The sequence below is a fragment of the Herpailurus yagouaroundi genome, unplaced genomic scaffold, assembly GCF_014898765.1.
Source record: "Herpailurus yagouaroundi ecotype Mexico unplaced genomic scaffold, PumYag 141, whole genome shotgun sequence".
In the NCBI taxonomy this organism is placed as follows: domain Eukaryota; kingdom Metazoa; phylum Chordata; class Mammalia; order Carnivora; family Felidae; genus Herpailurus; species Herpailurus yagouaroundi.
The window spans coordinates 71,635,108-71,654,046 of NW_024412396.1; the positions used below are offsets into that span (position 1 = coordinate 71,635,108).

Below are 18,939 nucleotides of genomic sequence, written 5' to 3' on the forward strand. Positions count from 1 at the left end.
TAAACTTACCAGGAAGAATTATAGATGCCACCTAAAAAAAATATGCAATAGGATACATAATTTTCCTACATATTCCTAGAGGGTACACAAGCAGAAAAAATTAGGAGATGAGCGTAATAGCACTTACTTCTGTCTTATTCTGTATTTTCTATATTTTTAAAATGCTTTTTCTCCTTTTCTTTCCTCCTGCCTCACCTTCTGGATATATATATTAAATTGTCTTCAGTTGAATTCAAAGCCATACGCTCTGTTCCATTCTCCTGGCTGCACCTCCTAACCTATTGTGACCCTGTGCTTGTGCTTCTTTTTTGTTGTCATCGTTTTAAGGCTTCTCGAGGTTCAGGCCTGCCCAGTCATCCACACTCTCTTCCCTTCCTCTGCTCCACATAGACTCATACCCACGCCTACGAACGGTGGTGTATCTGGAACTTTTGCCCTAAATTATAGATACACTTGCTTTAAAAATGGTTTTGATTATCATTCTTATCAAACACAATTAAACCTCAGGCAGTAGAAAACTTCACTAGATTTTTGCTTCCCCCGATTTTTTGAACTATTTTTAAAGCCGTTTCAATCTGCGACTCCACAGTATCGTGTACGTTCACGGCGCTGTGGAGCCACTGCCCCGCTCCAGTTTCCAAACGTCTTCATCCCCCCCTGAAGGAAGCTCCATACTCATTCAGCAGTCTCTTCCCATGCCTTCCCCCCACCGCCATTAAATATATTTTTGAGGTTTTGACATCTTGGGGTGTGGGGTTTGCTGGCCGGGGAGAGAGCCCTCACAGAGCTAGCGGATTCCTGTAGACAGTAAATTGATGGTGGGGCCACTTCTCATCGACAGACCAGCCCGTCCCAGTCCATACCCCCAACACTTCCTTTATCAGGCTCCCAGTCCCCGATGCCGGGATTTCTCCTGCCCCAAACAACCCCAGACAACTGGGAACAGCCCCTGTCCTCTCAAGCCTGCTGGAATTCTTGAAACTAGCACTTAACTCTGCTCCCCCTGCTCTGCCTTTCCCACAGAAACCCCGAGAAAAGCTGTGGCCTCTGCTTCCCCCTTGCTCTTCCCTGCCCCCCAGCAACACTGGTGCCTAACACCGTGCCTCTTGTTTAAGGGGAGCTGTGAGCGGCATCAGACTTTTCTTTCCGCATCATCGTCGTCACTCGGGCACCTTCATAAACTAAGACCCAGGCACAGATTATTGCCGCCACCCGCGACAACACGAATCCGTGTCCTGTGCGAATTCGCCTCGTCTGCGCATCTCCTAGAAATGGAGTCATACGACGTTGTGTTTTCGCGGCTGGCTGCTTTCACTTAGCATCATGTGTTCGAGGTTCATTCATGTCATAGCCTGTGTCACTACTTCCTTTTTAGGAAGCATCCCCTGGGATCATGACCTGAGCCGAGATAAAGAGTCGGACATTCAACCAACTGAGCCACCCAGGTTCCCCAACAATTATATTTTTATAACCAAAAAAAAAAAAAAATCACTTGGTTCTTCTTCCTCGTTGCCTATTCCCACCTCATGTTTTAAGTATCTCTCCTTATCTCTCCACTGGCATTTATTATACTTACTAAATTTTTTTCAATGTTTTATTTATTTTTAAGGCAGAGAGACACAGAGCATAAGTGGGGAAGGGGCAGAGACAGGGGAGACACAGAATCCGAAGCAGGCTCCAGGCTCCGAGCTGTCAGCACAGAGCCCAACACGGGGCTCGAACTCACGAGCCACAAGATCATGACCTGAGCCGAAGTCGGACGCTCAACCGACTGAGCCCCCCGGGCGCCCCTATACTTAACTAAATTTTAAAATTCTCTTTCCCGTGGTATAGGTCTTCCAAAGAAGAAACTCATTTCTGTGTTTCTTTTACTCTCACATCACCACATCACAACTTCGCTTCCAACACCAGATGTGTGGGTTGTTATGAATAACAGAAGGTGCCCATTTCACTTAGATCACAGTGAATCTAGTTCAGGAAGTGAGGACAAAGACCAAATATAACAAAAGATGCTCCCACTGCTCGTAGGCTTTGGAGATTCCAGGGGTTTGGGGAGCTGCAGGCCAGAAACGGGGACACAGATCAAATATATATTTATTATATAGCACAGGTTGCTTCATTTGTTGTTTCTCTTCCAGGTCTGTAATAAGTGCAAGCATATAATAGAGATGTTTGAATTTTCCCCTGTGAGTTCATCATTGTTTCCTTGGAGCGTTCGTTTGGCTTGGCTGGTGATGTCTATTTATGCTGCAGATGAGTTTGGCCAGGAGCTCGGTTGGGATAGAAGTTTGTAGGGGCAAAGCACCCTGGTATTGCGTTCTCGGCGCAAACATTCCCTTTGCAAATGCTGACGTTTGAAAAGCCAGACCATATCAGTATCCTCTCTGTACACCAGTAATGCACGTACTTCCTGAGTACTGGTCTTCAGCAGAACAGTTTAACAAACATTCTGAACACCCAGTATGGATACCAAGAATTGTGCCGAGCACAGCTGGGTATAAAAGAATAAAACAGGTAGCCCCTCCCTAAAGAACAACATCTGTGACCGTTAAACTGATAATATTGTAAAATGCAGAAGAAACATAACAGCAGGAATAATTTTGTCTATCGTGGGGACTCAGTAAACACTTGACCGAAGAGGTGGGTCTTGAAGGGCAAACCCAGGTTTGATTGCATTTGGTCATGCAACTTTGCCAACAGGTTTTCCTGTGTCAGTGGTGGTAACTACTTCTCTGTAGCCATTTCTCCACCCCCTTCTTCTCCGTTCCTAGGAAGTGAGGACCTTCCTATCAGAACACTCTTTTTTTTAAAGCACAAATTTCATGAAAAACCAGTATAATAAAGCAGATTTTTTTCTATGTTTCTTAGTCAAAGACCCTTTTATGCTCAAACATCCCACCAAGAGAGAGTAGAAGAGAAAGCAGTCCATTTACAGAAAAGGAAACTAAGAGCCACAAAAGTTAGATAACTTTCCCAAGCCGCACAAGTCTTTGAATTCAGTCTCCTAAGTACAGTGCCCTTTAGTGTAGCTCCCTGATTTGTTATCAGTCACTCTGCTGTCTATTGGGATCTAGACACATGGAAAACACTCTTTCAAATCAAGTCAATACAGTTGTCAGTTACTGAGCATTTACTGTGTTCAAGATGCACAGCCAAATGCCTTAGCATTTAGTATCCTGTGTGAGATTTGGTGACCTTTCTTTGCATTCACTCACTCATTCATATATTCATCATGTAGTTAACATTTACCCTGTACCTACTACATCCTAAACAGTGTACTAAGTGCTGAGTTCAATTCATAGTAATACATTCTAAGGTGCTGCCTTAAACAAGACATTTCTCTTTTTTTTTTTCAAGTTTATTTTTGAGAGAGAGAGAGAACGAGAACGAGTGGGGGAGGGGCAGGGAGAGAGGAGACAGAGAAACCCAAGTAGGTTCCCCGCCATCACTGCAGAGCTCAGTGTGGGGCTAGAACTCACGAACCACGAGATCATGACCTGAGCCAAAATCAAGAGTCGGATGCTTAACCAACTGAGCCACCCAGGCGCCCCTCAAACAGGACATCTCTTAACGCTCTCACTGAATTGCTCTTCAGCTGTTAACAGCTCCTATCCTATTTTTCTAGCATTTTCTATTGCCTTGACACGATTGATTTAGGAATTGGTGTTGTACCTGCAGTTCACAGTTATTAACGTGGCCAGTCCTTTGATTGAACAGATGAGGAGGCCAGGATTGAGAGTAGAGAAGTAAATGCCCAAGGATGTATGGTGTATCAGTGAGAAAGCATGGGCACGAATCCATATCTCAAAACACCCTGGCCAGAAATCTTTCCACATTTCTTATTCCTCATAATTTTGCACAAGTGCCTTATTAAAGTTAGACGGCAGAGTTAAAAGAATGCCCTCAGAAGGTGCACTCTTCCCGCTTATCTACTTATTGAAACTGAGAAAAGACAGTTGTCATATGACTGGAGGACAGAGGAGAGGAAGGATGGAGGTGAAAGGCACATTCTCACGGTGAAGATGTTTACACTCAGGCTAACATCTTCAGGAAGTGCTCAGAAAATGAAAAAGAGCACCCTTTGGTAGTTTCATAAGCATCATGGACCTCTGCTGCAAGCCACGACAGCATGATGATCACGGACTTGCTCTCTCGACAAAAGACCCGTGAAACTGAACAAAGTGTACGAAGCACCTGAATATAAGGATACTTAAAAATTCACATACAATACTAAATTCTTGCTGTTGTCAGGCATTGACAGGTAGCACAGGACTCCAATTCTTGAGTGCAGAAACATTGATAAGCCCCACAGTGGCTCTGGCTTTCTGCCTGGGACTCCTTTTTGGTTTTGGCACAAAGTGGTGGGGCTCCAGCCGAAAGGTGATCTTAATGAGCTCAGAAGGCAGATACATATTGGAATTCCAGGCTTCTGAAATAGCTGGATGTTGCAGGGCAGAGAAACAGAGAAGAGGAAGCCTCGTGGTAGGAGCAGGGACAGCAGAGTTTTGTGTAGGGGTTCACTTTGGGTAGCTGGCTAAGGGCTGTCCGGCTATGCACGTGTAGAATGAGACGGTCTAGGAGGCCTGCAGAAAGGCTGAGAACTGAATGATGATGCCCAAGTTCATGCAGTGCTGGGATGTGTTGGAGATTCTAGTCAGCCTTAATGAAGAGACCTCACTGAGCACCTCAGGCATTCACTTGAGACCCCAGAACAGCCATACCTTAGGAGTGAGGGTGGTGCCCTTGAGTAAGGGCTACCCCCTAGGGCTAAGTTCAAAATGGAAAAAGAACTTAAGAAAGAATTAATACACACTTGATCGCACTGAAAGAATCTTCCAGTAATTTACCTGCCTGCTAGGACAAATTGAGTACCCTTAAAGGAAGACAGTATAACCCAGACTCTGCAGCATGTCATAACGACATCTAACATGCAGTCGTAAATTTGTGAACATATAAAGAGCCAGAAGATGTGAGGGGGAAAAGCAATCAGTAGACCCTTAAGTGATGCTTAAGTTTGAATTTGCAGGCAGGTGCTTCCAAGTTGCTGTTACAAATATGCTCAAAGACTTAGAAGATGGATACAGTGAGCAGACATACAGAGAAATGGAAATTGTAAAAAGAAATTTACCAAATGGAAATTCTAAAAATTTTTTTCCACGTTTTTATTTATTTTTGGGACAGAGAGAGACAGAGCATGAACGGGGGAGGGGCAGAGAGAGAGGGAGACACAGAATCGGAAGCAGGCTCCAGGCTCCGAGCCATCAGTCCAGAGCCTGACGCGGGGCTCGAACTCACGGACCGCGAGATCGTGACCTGGCTGAAGTCGGACGCCTAACCGACTGCGCCACCCAGGCACCCCTGGAAATTCTAGTACTAGAGGTGAAATTTTAAAATTCACTGGATGAGATCCGCAAAAGTGGCTCAGAGATTGTATTAAAAAGGGTTAGTGGACTTGGATACTGATCAATAGAAATCATCTAAAAACCAGGGAAATCACACTGGGAAAAATTAACAGAGCCTTGGTGACTTTGGGGGATGATACCAAGAGGGCTAAATGTGTGTGGTTGGAATCCTTGAGGAAGAAGAGGAAGGGAATGGGGCAGAAGGATAATGCTTGAGGAAATAACTGCCAAAACCTTCCCAAACTTGCTGAAGAACCTTAACTCACATATCCAAGAATCTCAGCAAACGCCTAGCAGGATAAATACAGAGAAAACCACACTTAAGCCCACCATAGTCATGCTGCTGGAAACCAAGAAAAGGAAACTATTCAAAGCGACCAGGGAAAATATGGTACATTATATACAGAGGATGATGATATAAATGATGGCTGGCTTCTCATCAGAAACCATGGATGTCAGAGACCGTGGAACAATGTGTTTTTTTTTAACTGCTAAAAGAAAAAAAAAATCTCAAAATTCTCTATTCAGAAAAAAGTACCTTCAGGTGTGTTGGCAAAATAAAGGTGTTTTTCAAATAAAAGAAAGCTAAAGGATTTGTTGTAGTGGTATACCTGCTGTTATATTCCTCAGCTGGAGAAAAATGATGGAAACTCAGATGTCTAGGAAGGGATGAGGAGTACTTGAAAGGATAAGTATATAAGTAAATAGGAGACTTTTTCTTGTGGAACATATATATTTTTATGTGGATGTGTACATGACTGTGTAAAGCAAAAATATATTAATGTATAACATCGTATTGTGACTGTAATACATGTGATGACTGTCCCGTGAAGAATGGGAGTGCATTTATGTGATTGCTGTGTACTTAACACTTTACAGGAAGTAGCACAACAGTAGCTCTGAGTATACTGTACAAAGTTAAGAATGTATATTGCAATCCCTAGAAAGACCTGTAGATAATAATATGAAGGGGCCCCTCGGTGACTCCGTCAGTTAGGCGTCCAATTGTTGATTTTGGCTCAAGTCATGATCTCACAGTTGTGAGAGTGCGCCCTGTACCGGGCTCTGCACTGTTACTGCGGAGCCTGCTTGGGATTCTCTCACTCCCTCTCTCTCTCTGCCCTTCTCCTGCCTGCCCACGTACTCTCTCTCAAAATACACATTAATATAATAATAATAATGTAAAGAGGTATAGCTAAAAAGTCCATAGAGAAATTAAAATGGAATTCTAAAAAGTAATTTATCCCAAAGAATGTGGGAAAAGAGAAACAGGGAAACCAAAACAGATGAAACCAACAGAAAACAGCAAAATGGTAGACCTGTGTCCAAACATGTCAATAAATTACATGTAAATAGACTAAATACTCCAGTTAAAAGATAGAGATTGTCAGACCAGGTGGAAATGCAAGGCTCAATTGTATACTGTCTATAAGAGACACTCTTTATTATTTTTTTTTTTTTAATTTTTTTTTTCAACTTTTATTTATTTTTGGGACAGAGAGAGACAGAGCATGAACGGGGGAGGGGCAGAGAGAGAGGGAGACCCGGAATCGGAAACAGGCTCCAGGCTCTGAGCCATCAGCCCAGAGCCCGACGCGGGGCTCGAACTCACAGACCACGAGGTCGCAACCTGGCTGAAGTCAGACGCTTAACCGACTGCGCCACCCAGGCGCCCCTAAGAGACACTCTTTAAATACAAAAGTAAAAGAGGCTGAAAGTAAACGGATGTGTAGTGGGCAGAGTAATGCTGCCATCCCACCTTAGTCCCCAGGCTGTGAACATGTTACCTTAGCTGGCAAAAGGGATCGGAGTTATGCATCTGGAGATGAGGCAACTATCCTGATTATCCAGTGGGGGTGGTCTAATCCCATGAGTTGTTAAAAGTGGAGAACCTAAAAAAGAAGATGGTAACTGTGTGAGGTGATGAACATGTTCGTTAGCTTGACCATGGCGATTATTTCCCAGTGTATACATACATATATCAAGACATCAAGCCATACACCTCAAATGTAGATAAATGATATGTTTATATGTATATACAGTTTTTGTCAGTTATACCTCAATAAGGATGAAAATAATAAAAGCCCCCCCCACCCCTCACCCCACCCCCGCCAAAAGACCCCTCAGATATGGCCAAAAGAAGCGACCACAGTGCAGACCCTTTCCTGGCTCTGGTCAGAGATAGATGTTAGATTGGAAGCGTGAATTGTAGTGGTTCTGCATTCCTGGCTTTGTAGGAGGAGGAGGGGGCCATGAGGAAGGAGCATAGGTGGCCTCTCGAAGCTGAGAAAGGCCAGGAAATTCTCCTTTAGAGCCTCCAGAGGGAAATATAGCACTTCCAACACCTTGGTTTTAGCTCAGTGAGACCCGTGAGATCGATGTCGGACTTCTGACCTATTATCTTACAGAACTGAGATAACAGATTTGTATTATAAACTGTCAGTGTGCAGTAATTTTCTACAGCAGCAACAGAAAACCATACGGGATGGAGAAGGATACACCAAGCAAATAGCATAAGAACCTGCACAACTACGTTAATACCAGATAAAGTAAACTTAACGACAAACGGTTGCCAGTGATAAAGAGGGACATTTCCTACTGATCGGAGGGTCAGTTCATCAGGAAGATATTTTAGTCATGAAAGTATAGGTACCCCAATAAGAGCTCCAAAATACATGTAGTAAAATCGCAGAATTAAAGAGGATAATAGACAAATCACCAGTTGGAGATGTTAAACCTTTTTCTCATCAGTTGATGGAACAATTAGACAAAAACAAATCAGCAAACCAGTAAGGACTTTGATCTGAACAACACTTGACCTAATTTCCATTTTTAGAACACTATACCCAATTTTAGGATACATGTCCTTGTGCACATAGTACATTCACCAAGGTAAACTTCACGCTGGGCCATGAAACAGGTCTCTGTAAATTTTAAAAGATTGGAATCAGGGGTGCTGGGTGGTGCAGTTGGTTAAGTGGCTGACTTCAGCTCAGGTCATGATCTCACAGTTCGTGAGTTTGAGCCCCACATCGGGCTCTGTGCTGACAGCTGAGAGCCTGGAGCCTGCTTCGGGGTCTCTCTCTCTCTCTCTCTCTCTCTCTCTCTCTCTCTCTCTCTCCCCCCTCTCTCTCTCTCTGCCCCTTCCTCTTTAAAAAAAAAAAAAAGATTAAAATCATACCAGGAAAAACAAAAAGTTACACTAATTACGTTCTTTGACCACAATAGAATTAGAAATAAGTAACAATAACAGATACTTTAAAAACACCAAATATTTAGAAATTAAAATACTTCTAAATAAGCTATAGATAAAAGAAATCATATGGAAAAATAGAAAATATTTTGAACTAAAGGAAAACGAAAAGCAAAATATGTCTAAATTTGTGGTTTGCACCTCAAGCAGTGCTCAAAAGGGAATGTGTATCTTTGAAAGCCTTTCAAAATACATTTTCAGGGCGCCTGGGTGACTCAGGCAGTTAAGCGTCCAACTTCGGCTTAGGTCATGATCTCACGGTTCGTGAGTTCGAGCCCGGCATCAGGCTCTGTGCTGACAGCTGGGAGCCTGGAGCCTGCTTCGGATTCTCCCCCTCTCTCTGCCCCAACCCACTCGCATTCTGTCTCTGTCTCACTCAAAAATAAATCGAAACGTTAAAAAAAATTTTTTTTTTTAATTTTTTTTTAAATACATTTTCAACCTTCAAAGTACTTTCTAAGCTTAGCTGTCTGACTAGAACTGCTCTTCCTACACTACTCTGTGCAGCTGTTTCCCGCTGTATCAATCATAACATCTTAATACCTTTGGTCGTTAGCTTTTCAGTGATTGTGTTTTGGTTCTGGGACAAGGCCTCTCTGCGGCCCCAGTTAATTTGGAAGCAAGGGTTGGGAATGGACCTTATTTCCACGAGAGCCCGGTGGAGGCAGGCAAAGTAAGGGTCGTTAGCCCATTACACAGTTAAGGAAACTGAAGCCCCAGGGCCTCTTGACGAACAAGTAACAGGGCTAGGTTTCCTGTGTTCCCCACACATTTCTTTTCCTCGCAGGCCCTCAGCTGCCAACTGAGATCTCCCCGTCAGAAGTGTCTCCCCAGCAGAGGTGCAAAACGGGTACTAAGGTCAATATTAAACCTTTAGCAGCTGTTAAAACATCATCATGTAGCCTTGTGTCCTCCGGAGGATCGGTGAGGATACTTCTGAGTTTTCTCGGGGCCTTTTCATAAAAGCCTTTAGGGAGCCACCCGCCCTGACCTCCCATTTCTAGGGCAGGTGGGAGAACCCGGGCCCAGACCTTTCACGTGGCTGAGGCCGAGCGGGGAGGCCCTGAGCTGGGGGGCAGCCAGTACCACCGCAGGCCCTGCGCCCAGCCTGCCGCTGGGCCCTCGCAGGAAGTGCTTCGGGGCTTGAGGCCCCGGCCTGCGAGGCCTGCGAGTTTCAGGCGGCGGTGGCTCCCGGCCGCCCACGCTGCTGGGGCTCTGCACTGTGAGGCTCTTGTTTCTCTATTTTCTACCTAGGTTTCAGTTTGTAACTGGGGTTTATTTCCCCTTTGTCTCTGGTTCAGCTTCCTTTTCCTGTTTGGTTTGAAGTTGAGTCTAAAAATCAAGTTTGCTGCCCTCCGAGGGTCTGTGGTCCTCTGATCGGCAGAGCCTGTGGAGTACAGGACTCACCTCCTCAGGGTTCCCTGTGCTAAAGCCTTTCAGCCATGGCCACGGGGTGAGTATGGGGACCAAAAAGGGGACAGAAGAGTGTCTGGAGGAGACCTAGAATCATAACGGTGTAGAGCTGAAGGGACCACAGAAATCATCTCGGATCGCCTTGTTATAATAATGGGGAGACCGAGGACAAGGGACTTACCCAGGGTCACCCAGCAAGTTCGTGACCGAGCCCATCCACTCTTCATCTGCTGGCCTGTCATTACATGGGCCCGTGTCTCTTACTGTCTGTGATCTTTAATGGCTTCTGTGTTGAAAGCACTCCTCAGAGGTCAAACACCCGTCTCGGGTAATAGAAGGGGTTTGACGATCTAACGGGGTCCTGGTTTGGCTCTGACGCCCTTGGCTCCTCTCTCCAGAATGGCCTGAAAACATTCAGATTGTTTTCTCTAAATACTGGGGCAAATAGGGAAGCGCCGAGGTTCCTTTTGTAAGAGAAACTTCGTCAACTGACGAGCACAATCCTGACCTGCTTGAGAGAGTGGCAACTGACTTAGGCCGTCGGCCACTCAGACCTGCTGCTCAGCTCTTGGGTGGGCGGCAGCCAGGCCACACTGTTCCCGTCGGATCGTGACTGCTCTCTCTAAAGATGGGGAGGCACTCCCCAGCCTGGGACCCCATGGAAGATTGGAGGCGATAGGAGTTTTATCCGCTGAGGGTTTGGTGTTGACTTGCTTAAACTCATTATAAGTTTGTGTCTTAGCATAAAATGATAATCCCTCACCTCACAAAGTACTTCTCAGTTTCCATAATGCCGTTTTGGTGGCATGGGGCTGATCAGGCGGTAGCATCACTCCTGTTTTGTGGGTGAGGAGGCCCAGCCTCTGCAAAGTCGTGCCGCCCGGGCGGGGTCGCGTGTGGCGGGGAGAGGAGGGATGGCCGCACCTAGCGGTTTTTCCAGGGCACAGCACAGGCACTGTGGCAGCATTTTACAGTGAGCTAATAAAACCGGCCCTACAGTAAGGAGATCTTGGCCGACACTCCCGCTCAGCAGAAGAGGGGATTTGGTGAGGGGGCATCGCAGCCTTGGCCAGGCCACCGGAATCCTTTCCTTCAGGCCCAGAGTCACCAGGGCCAGGAAAACACGCCATCCTCTTTATGGTTGGCTTTATTCCTGCTCCTTTGCGGCTGGTTTTCTGTCATTTTAGTGATTTTCCTATAACTTTAAAGGACTTGTGGGTGGGGCTGTGGAGAACAGAATACTTGCACCTCAAAGGCATGTGAACGTCCACAGTGGGTAGGGACCAAAGTCATTTTCAGCTGTGAGGTACAGTGTGAATAGCTCAGGCCGTTCACTCCGGCCTGTCAACCACCGCTTGCAGGAAGGTATGTCGGAAGTGAACAGGAGGAAACAACACGGGTTTTTAAAGGGCTTTTAAAATTGTCAGAGTCTTGGAATTTTCCATCTTGAAAGGCCCTTAGGAGCCTGTCCACAGTCGATCATCCAGGTTAGCGGTGCTTTAGGCCTCTTGCCCTCCACTTCAGCCAAACTAAGTCTCTTTCATCTTTTTAAAGTATCCCTCCCTATTTCTTTGAGGAAAAAAGAGTGTCTTGTTGTTGGCGATGATGCTTTTGAAGTCTGGAAGCCACCTGAGGAGTCCAGCTCTGAGGTGCACACACCAGGAAGTGGGGGCCCAGAGCCCAGGGGTCCAGGCAGGACTTGTCTGGTGACTGACGTAGTGGCCGGCCAAACCAGAGGCCCCGCTGTCCCGCACTGCCCTCCGCACGCACAGCGCCAGCGGGCAGGGTCGGTGGCCACAAGCACAGCGTCTGGAAGGCCTGCCAGCTTTTTGGTTTTCCTCCTGCGGACAGAACAGGGTACATACACATCCAGGTTCCTAAGTCACCGTCGCGCCTGTGCTGGGGTCACGGGGCTTTCGAGTCACGAAAACTTGTCTGCCAGGCCCAGCTCCGGCCGTCCGAGCGCTCAGCTGTGGGCTGGGAGCCGGAGTGTCCGGGGCACGTGGCGGTGTCCAGCCTCCCCTCGCGGGCGGTGTCGCCCTTCTTTCTCTCAGCGGTCCTCAGGGCGGCGAGTCTCGTTTTTATCGTTTCCGCGTCACAGAGGAAGAAACCAAGGCAGAGAAGGAGCAACCCGCCGGGAAACCTAGCCTTGAGCTGAGGGCTCCTGACTCCAGATGCTTTGTCCTCTGCCCTTCCGCACCGACCGAGAGCTGGTCTCTGCTCAGAGATGCGGGGACACGCGGGGTGGGGGGACAGCACTTAGAAACGGAGAGCCCTTGAGTCCTCAGGGCCGCGCGCACGCACAGTGGGGAGCGTAGACGGGAAGAGCAGTGCGGGTTGAGACGTTGGGGCTGTCAGGAGCGACTTCCGGGAGAAAGGGGGCTCTCGGGGGAGCTCAGAAGGAGAGGGCATGACTTTAAAAAGGAAAGGAGCAAACGTCCCGGTCAGCGTCCCCGGGGGCTGCTCTCTCTGGGTGCCGGGGAAGCAGGGGAACAAGACAGGCCGTCCTGTCCCAAAACCGCACTGGGGGCAGGGACACAGTCCAGAAACCAGAAACCACAGAGGAGAGAGAGACCGGAATGTGCCAGAGGCTGGCGGCGAATGGCCGGGCCATCGCCTTACCCAGCGGCCCCGCTGGGGACATTTACTCAGACACCTCAGCCGGGAGGTCACGAGGTCAGCCACGAGGCAGCCTTGCCAAAATCTGAAGATGGAAATGGGAGGTGGGGGCAAGTGTGAAGGCCCTGACAGGCACGGTTTGGTGGGGTCAGGGCTCGAAGAACGGGGAAGCTGAAGCTCCATGGATCTGGAGAGGGAAGGAGGTGAGGGCAGAGGAGAAGGCAGGCCTTCTCACACAGAGCCGCCAGGCCTGGCGAGGAGTTTAGATTTCCTTCATTGTCTTAGGAAGCCTTTGGAGGGTTTTAAGCAGAAGGAAAGGCGTCCGATAGAGGCTTAAGAAAAATCACTCGGGCCGCTGTGTGGATGGTTCTCCTTGTGGCAAGAGTGGAGACAGGGGGCCCTCCCGGGGCTCTTGCGGTCCTGCAGCGAATCTGGGGTGGTTTGGACTAGGGACGGGGCAGCCGGTGTAGGGGGGCATGTGCTTCGGAGGCACGGGCTCCAGGACATCCTGGTGGGTCAGATGTGGGTGTGAAGGAAAGTGATTCACACCTGTCTCGGGGGACCTGTGGTTTCTTTTGCCACAGTGGGGGTGGGAGCCGCGGTACAATAACTGGAGCGCCGGCTGGGGTCCGTGGGGTTTTGGAGCCTGCGTCGGCGGGCTCCCGGTAAATGTCGGTTGAACAAGACCGCAGCGAGCGGAAAGCGGCTGATCTCAACGTGCGGCAGGAAAGGCTACGGAAGAAAATGTATCTGCCCCTTTCCGTGGAGCCAACTAATCTTAATCCCTTCCCTGTCTCCCTCCTGTCTTTATTGCGCTTGGGTGTTTTATTTTTTCTAAAGGCTTCTCACCTTCCAACACACTGCAAACTTATTTACTACTTAAAAAAACTTATTGGGGGCGCCTGGGTGGCTCAGTCGGTTGGGCAACTGACTTCGGCTCGGGTCCTGACCTCACCGTTCGTGGGTTTGAGCCCCATGTCAGGTTCTGTGCTGACAGCTCGGAGCCTGGAGCCTGCTTCCGATTCTGTGTCTCCTCTCTGGCCATCCCCCGCTTATGCTCTGTCTCTCTCTGACTCTCAAAAAATAATTAAGTGTTAATAAAAAAAAAAATTTTTTTTTAACTTTTTTAAGTGTATTTATTTTGAGAGAGACAGAGACCACATGATCAGGGGAATGGCAGAAAGGGAGAGAGGGAGAGGGAGAAGGGGGGAGAGAGAGAGAGAGAGAGAGAGAGAGAGAGAATATCCCAAGCAGGCTCCGCACCGTCAGCACAGAGTCCGACACGGGGCTCAAACTCACGAAACCATGAGATCATGACCTGAACCGTAACCCAGAGATGCTTAACTGACTGAGCCACCCAGGCGCCCCAAACTTATATACTATTTTATTGGTTGTCTGTCTCCACCCCTCTAGAATGTAAGTTCCAGGAGGGGAGGTTTTGTGTGCTTCGCTCACAGACACAAAGACAATGCACATTTATCCAAATGCTGCACGTCGTTAACTGCGTTTGTCATATGACCCTGGAGATGCCTGGGCTACCAGAGCTGCTCCTCGGTGCCGCTTCCTGGCGTGGCGTGGTAGAGAAGAGACCAGAACGGCAGTTGGTCCACTTGCTCTCGGCCAGGGAAGGCGCCGAGGCTCCCTGTACCGTCGATTCTTAGTCGGCCGTCTGGGCACGGTCATTACCGCCTGTTCCGCTGTCCTGCAGGTCTTGAACGTGTAGAGGTGTGAGAAGCCTGGGTCCACCCCCCAGTCCTTCTGGCCCACACCTCTGCCTCTGCAGCAGGGTTTGGAAGCCCGTCTCTAGGAGTAGGGGGTGTTTCCTTTGACGTCTTCTCCCAGGCAAGTTAGAGAGCCCCAGAAGCTCACGGTCAGACGGGCCCTTGGAGATCATGCTGTTCAGTTACTGTTCCCAGGGACGTGTACCCAGATCCTTTGGGGAGCTTCCTGAAACTTCTCAGTCTTCTTCTGTCCCAAAGAATCCAATGTGCCTCCAGTTGAGCGTCATCACAGTGATTCTGGGTTGTTCCCGTGAGAGTGTGTTGTGCCCTGCGGGTGTGCTGGGCAAAACGTGGCTGAGAACTGGTCTGATCCATTGGTTTTACTTTGGTAACACCCCAGGAAGAAAAATAAAAGCTACCCTTTTTTGAGTGTTCATAGCAAACCTTATGCTGATTCTGTTCTGTACATTGTATTTAATCCTCATCTTCGGAGGCGTTATGTTGTTAATCCCATCCTGCACGTGAGAACAAAGGTCAGCAAACAGGTCACTCGTTCCAGGTATCGCTTGACAGAGTTGGATTTGAAACCAGATCTCTTATGTTCTCAACAGCTAAGCTTGGCTGTAGCCTGTCGAAGGACCTTGCCCCAAATCGCAGAGTCAAAGTTAGGATCGGAGCGTCTAACCTCTGTTATCCTCCGCGGTCTCTGATTTCACACTGTTTGTACGACAAGAGACAAGGAGACCTTCTCTCTCCCCCTGTGGCACCCCATGCCTACCTCTGCCAGTCACCCGTTCGTTCATCATTGTGCTCCCAGCCTGCCCCAGGACACAGTGGTACTTGTTTCTGCCCGTCCCTGCACTACTCAGATGTGTATTGAACTGAGCCGGTTGCCGTGCTGGTAACGAGGGGTGTTAGCTGGGGGCTGAGCCAGGTCTCATTCCCAGGCTATTAGTTTACCCTCAGGGATCAGCATCCTGCCCCAGTCCTTGGTCCAGCCAGATCGCTACAGCTGTCCCCAGGTTGTGCTGAAACGCATTCCATTTCCGCAAGCGGTCAGAATCCCATACTGTGGGGACACAGGCATGTACTGGGATTTATGAATGTTCTTGAGGTCCACATGGACTATCCGGTGGCTCCCCGAGGAAGGACTGTGTTGGTGGCCTTGAAAGAAAGTGTGGGAAGTGGGTGTGAGACAGGTTCGGTCTAAGAATATCAGACTGTGTCAACAGTTGGTGGGAATGTTTTTTCCAATTTCACGAGACTCCACAGAGAAGTGGAGACCAGCTGTCCAAGCATCTGGGACAGTGGCATTATAATGGAGAAAAGGCAAACGTCTTCATTGCAGGTGACGTAGCAGTCTGACCCTCCCAACCAATTTGGATGGAAGAAAAGACGTCTGGGCTAACACTGAATTTAGGCTTCATTCACCCAAAGCCTTCCTTTAATTCTGGCTCTTACGAAACTGGGGCTCAGACGGTCAGCATTTGAGTGTCTGTGTGTGAATGTATGCAGACCTCACCCTCTCTTTTCATTGCTGTAGTTCAGCCGCTCTCATATGTGGTCAGGAGAACAACCCTTTTAGGGGGTGAGTCAACACTGTGTTTTTAATAACACTAAGGCAGTGTTTGCCTTTTTCACTCTTATCTCACAAATGCACAGTGGAATTTTCCAGAAGCTACATGACGTGTTGACATTGTCAACTGTGACAGGTAATGAAATGTGTGCCTGTGCATTCTTGTGTTTTGGTTCTGTTTTTGTTTGGGGGGGGGTGGGTTTAGAGAGTTGCTTCTTTATTTGTTCTTATGTTTATTTATTTATTTAGAGAGAGAGTCTGCACAAGCGGGAGGGGGGCAGAGAGAGAAGGAGAGAGAGAATCCCAAGCAGGCTCCGCGCCGTCAGCACAGAGCCCAACATGGGGCTCGATCTCATAAACCGTGAGGTCATGTCCTGAGCCCAAACCGAGAGTCAGACGTTTAACTGACTGAGCCACCCAGGCGCCCCTGTGCATTGCTGTGTTTTAAAAAATTCTCAGTTTTTTAAAAAAAAATTTTTTTTAATGTTTATTTTTGAGAGAGAGAGAGAGACAGAGCATGAGTGGGGGAGGAGCAGAGAGAGGGAGACACAGAATCGGAAGCAGGCTCCAGGCTCCAAGCTGTCAGCACAGAGCCCGACGCGGGGCTTGAACCCACAGACTGTGAGATCATGACCTGAGCCGAAGTCGGACGCTCGACCGACTGAGCCACCCAGGCGCCCCTAAAAAAAATTCTGTTTTAATTTCAAATATGGCAAATATGGATTGACTTACCCCACATAAACCAAAGCTTTCTGGCATTCTCAATAATTGCTGTGGGTGTAAAAGGGTCCTGAAACCAAACATCTCAAGAACTGCTTCTGTGAAATGGTCATGTGCGTGTACTACAGGAAGCACGCACAGAGTTGGTAAGCGCCCAGTTTGGGATGGTGGCTCCCGCAGGGAAGGAGGGGCACTGAGATCTGGGGAGAAGGTGCAGGGGTGTCACTGAAGCTGAACAGCTTTATGAGGTGACACCACCACATAGAGCGAGTGGTGGGCGTGCAGGAACCTACTCCCCATTTCAGGTGTGAAACGGTTCCGAAAAAAAACGTTTTAAGTGTAGAACCTAACATTCAACATGTTTCAGGCCCGTTTCCATCGAGGGGAAAAAGTCACCCTCGGGATGGTTAACTAATTACCAAGGGGGAAATGTACCTTTCCCCTGGAGAGATCTGGCGTTCATCCGCTTCAACCGCTTGCCTTTTGAAAGGGTGGCACTACCATCATGTGCTTCCTGCTGTGATGGGGTCCAGTCGCCTCCCCCTCCCCTGTCACCTCTGTCAGGTTCTCGCTGTTGTTCACTGTGAACTTCATCCTGAGGAAGCCGTCCAGAGTGTGGACAGCCGACAAGCCAGTTGGCCGGAACTCTTCACACAAAAAAGTCAGTGTCGATGAAAAACATCAATTCTAGCTTAGCTTAAAAGAGAGTAATAAGCAGGTAGCCCAACCACACGAAATGCAGGAGGAGATCCTGGATCCAGAAGAATTTGGGTAACTGTAATATGGGCTCTATACCAGAGTTATTAGTAAAGTTACTTTTCTTAGGTATAGTAATGGTATTTAAGTCCTATATTGGCATGTCCTTATCTTCAAGAAATGTGTGCTAAAAACCTTAGGGTTGAAATACCGTGATGTCTCCAGCTTACTTTCAAATGGTTCAGAAGGAGAAAAAAAACAAGCATAAAAGAGGTAAGTCCCACGTGGTAAAAATGCTGTAAGGGAAGCAGAAAAGCTGTACCGAATGGCAGAGAGGAAGATCTGTGGTGTAGACACAGCCCATCCACATACACCACAGGACCCTGGGAAACCTACTTCCCTTCTCCAGGCCCGTTTCCTCCATCTAAATAAAGCACTTGTATTTCTCAGCTCTGACAAAGCTGTGGTTCCAAGTCCCTCTGTTTCTCAGTCACTGAACTGGGACATGGTGGTGCCCGTGGTGCATCCGACCGGGACTTGAACGTGTGTCGAGCAGTGGTGCAAGGCCCAGGGTGATGGCCGGGGAGGCCGAGCTCTCCCCTCCGTGCCTTTGCTGACACCTGTTTGCTTGCCGGAAGCGCCCCCTTCCTCCGGAGCAGGGTTAACCGTGCCCTCCTCTTGTACCCGTGGTCCTTTGCACACACCTGAACGCAGCACTCAGAGCCTTGTAGACTGTGCATGTGTGCCCTCCCCTCAAGGACAGACCGCATCTTGTATTCAACAGATGGCTGAGTTTCTCTCAAGTACCAGGTATACTTGAGACATAGTCAGTACTCAGTAAATCAGGTGTTTTCTTGCTCTGTTTTTAAATGAATGCAGGGAGGGGCGCCTGGGTGGCGCAGTCGGGCGTCCGACTTCAGCCAGGTCACGATCTTGCGGTCCGTGAGTTCGAGCCCCGCGTCAGGCTCTGGGCTGATGGCTCAGAGCCTGGAGCCTGTTTCCGATTCTGTGTCTCCCTCTCTCTCTGCCCTTCCCCCGTTCATGCTCTGTCTCTCTCTGTCCCAAAAATAAATAAATGTTGAAAAAAAAAAAAAAAAATGAATGCAGGGAGAGAGACAGAAAAGGCAGGGATGGCCAGATCGCACATGAGTTGTGGTCCCTGCACCCCCACTGAAGAGTCCTTGAAGGTTTAGAAATACAACAGCCGTCAAAACTAGGCAAACTCAAAAGCACGCATTTATCCAAAGATATTTACTGAGCAGTCACTAGTCACAGTTCCCGGAACTACAGAGATGAGCAATATTTTTAAAACGAACAAACCGAGAAAAGAACCATCCTCGTGGGGGAGAGAGAAAACCAGCAGACTTTCAGAACAGTGGTAAGCAGTATAAGGAAAAACGAAGCAGCCTCTTCTCAGTGGGGAGGGATCACACTCCCTGGAGGTGGCATAGACGACAGGCCTGAGGAGAGTCCGAGGGCGGGCAGAGCAGGGCTCCGGGCCTGGCATTCGAGCCGCCCTGGCAGCCAGGCCGGGCTGGG

General features: G+C 48.3%; 1 protein-coding gene across 4 annotated transcripts in view; it reads left to right on the forward strand.

Annotated features, from left to right (window-relative positions):
• The window catches only part of EVL (Enah/Vasp-like), a 153,458-nt gene that overhangs the window by 66,912 nt on the left and 67,607 nt on the right, over positions 1–18,939 (forward strand). The window contains exon 1 of one of the 4 annotated variants that reach the window (XM_040478215.1): positions 9,985–10,108. The exons of the other annotated variants lie outside the window; for them this stretch is intronic. Within the exon in view, the coding sequence (XP_040334149.1) occupies positions 10,098–10,108 (11 nt within the window). The 5' untranslated portion in view covers positions 9,985–10,097. Of the gene's footprint in view, positions 1–9,984; positions 10,109–18,939 lie in introns of those variants that run through there. 4 annotated transcript variants of the gene reach the window in all.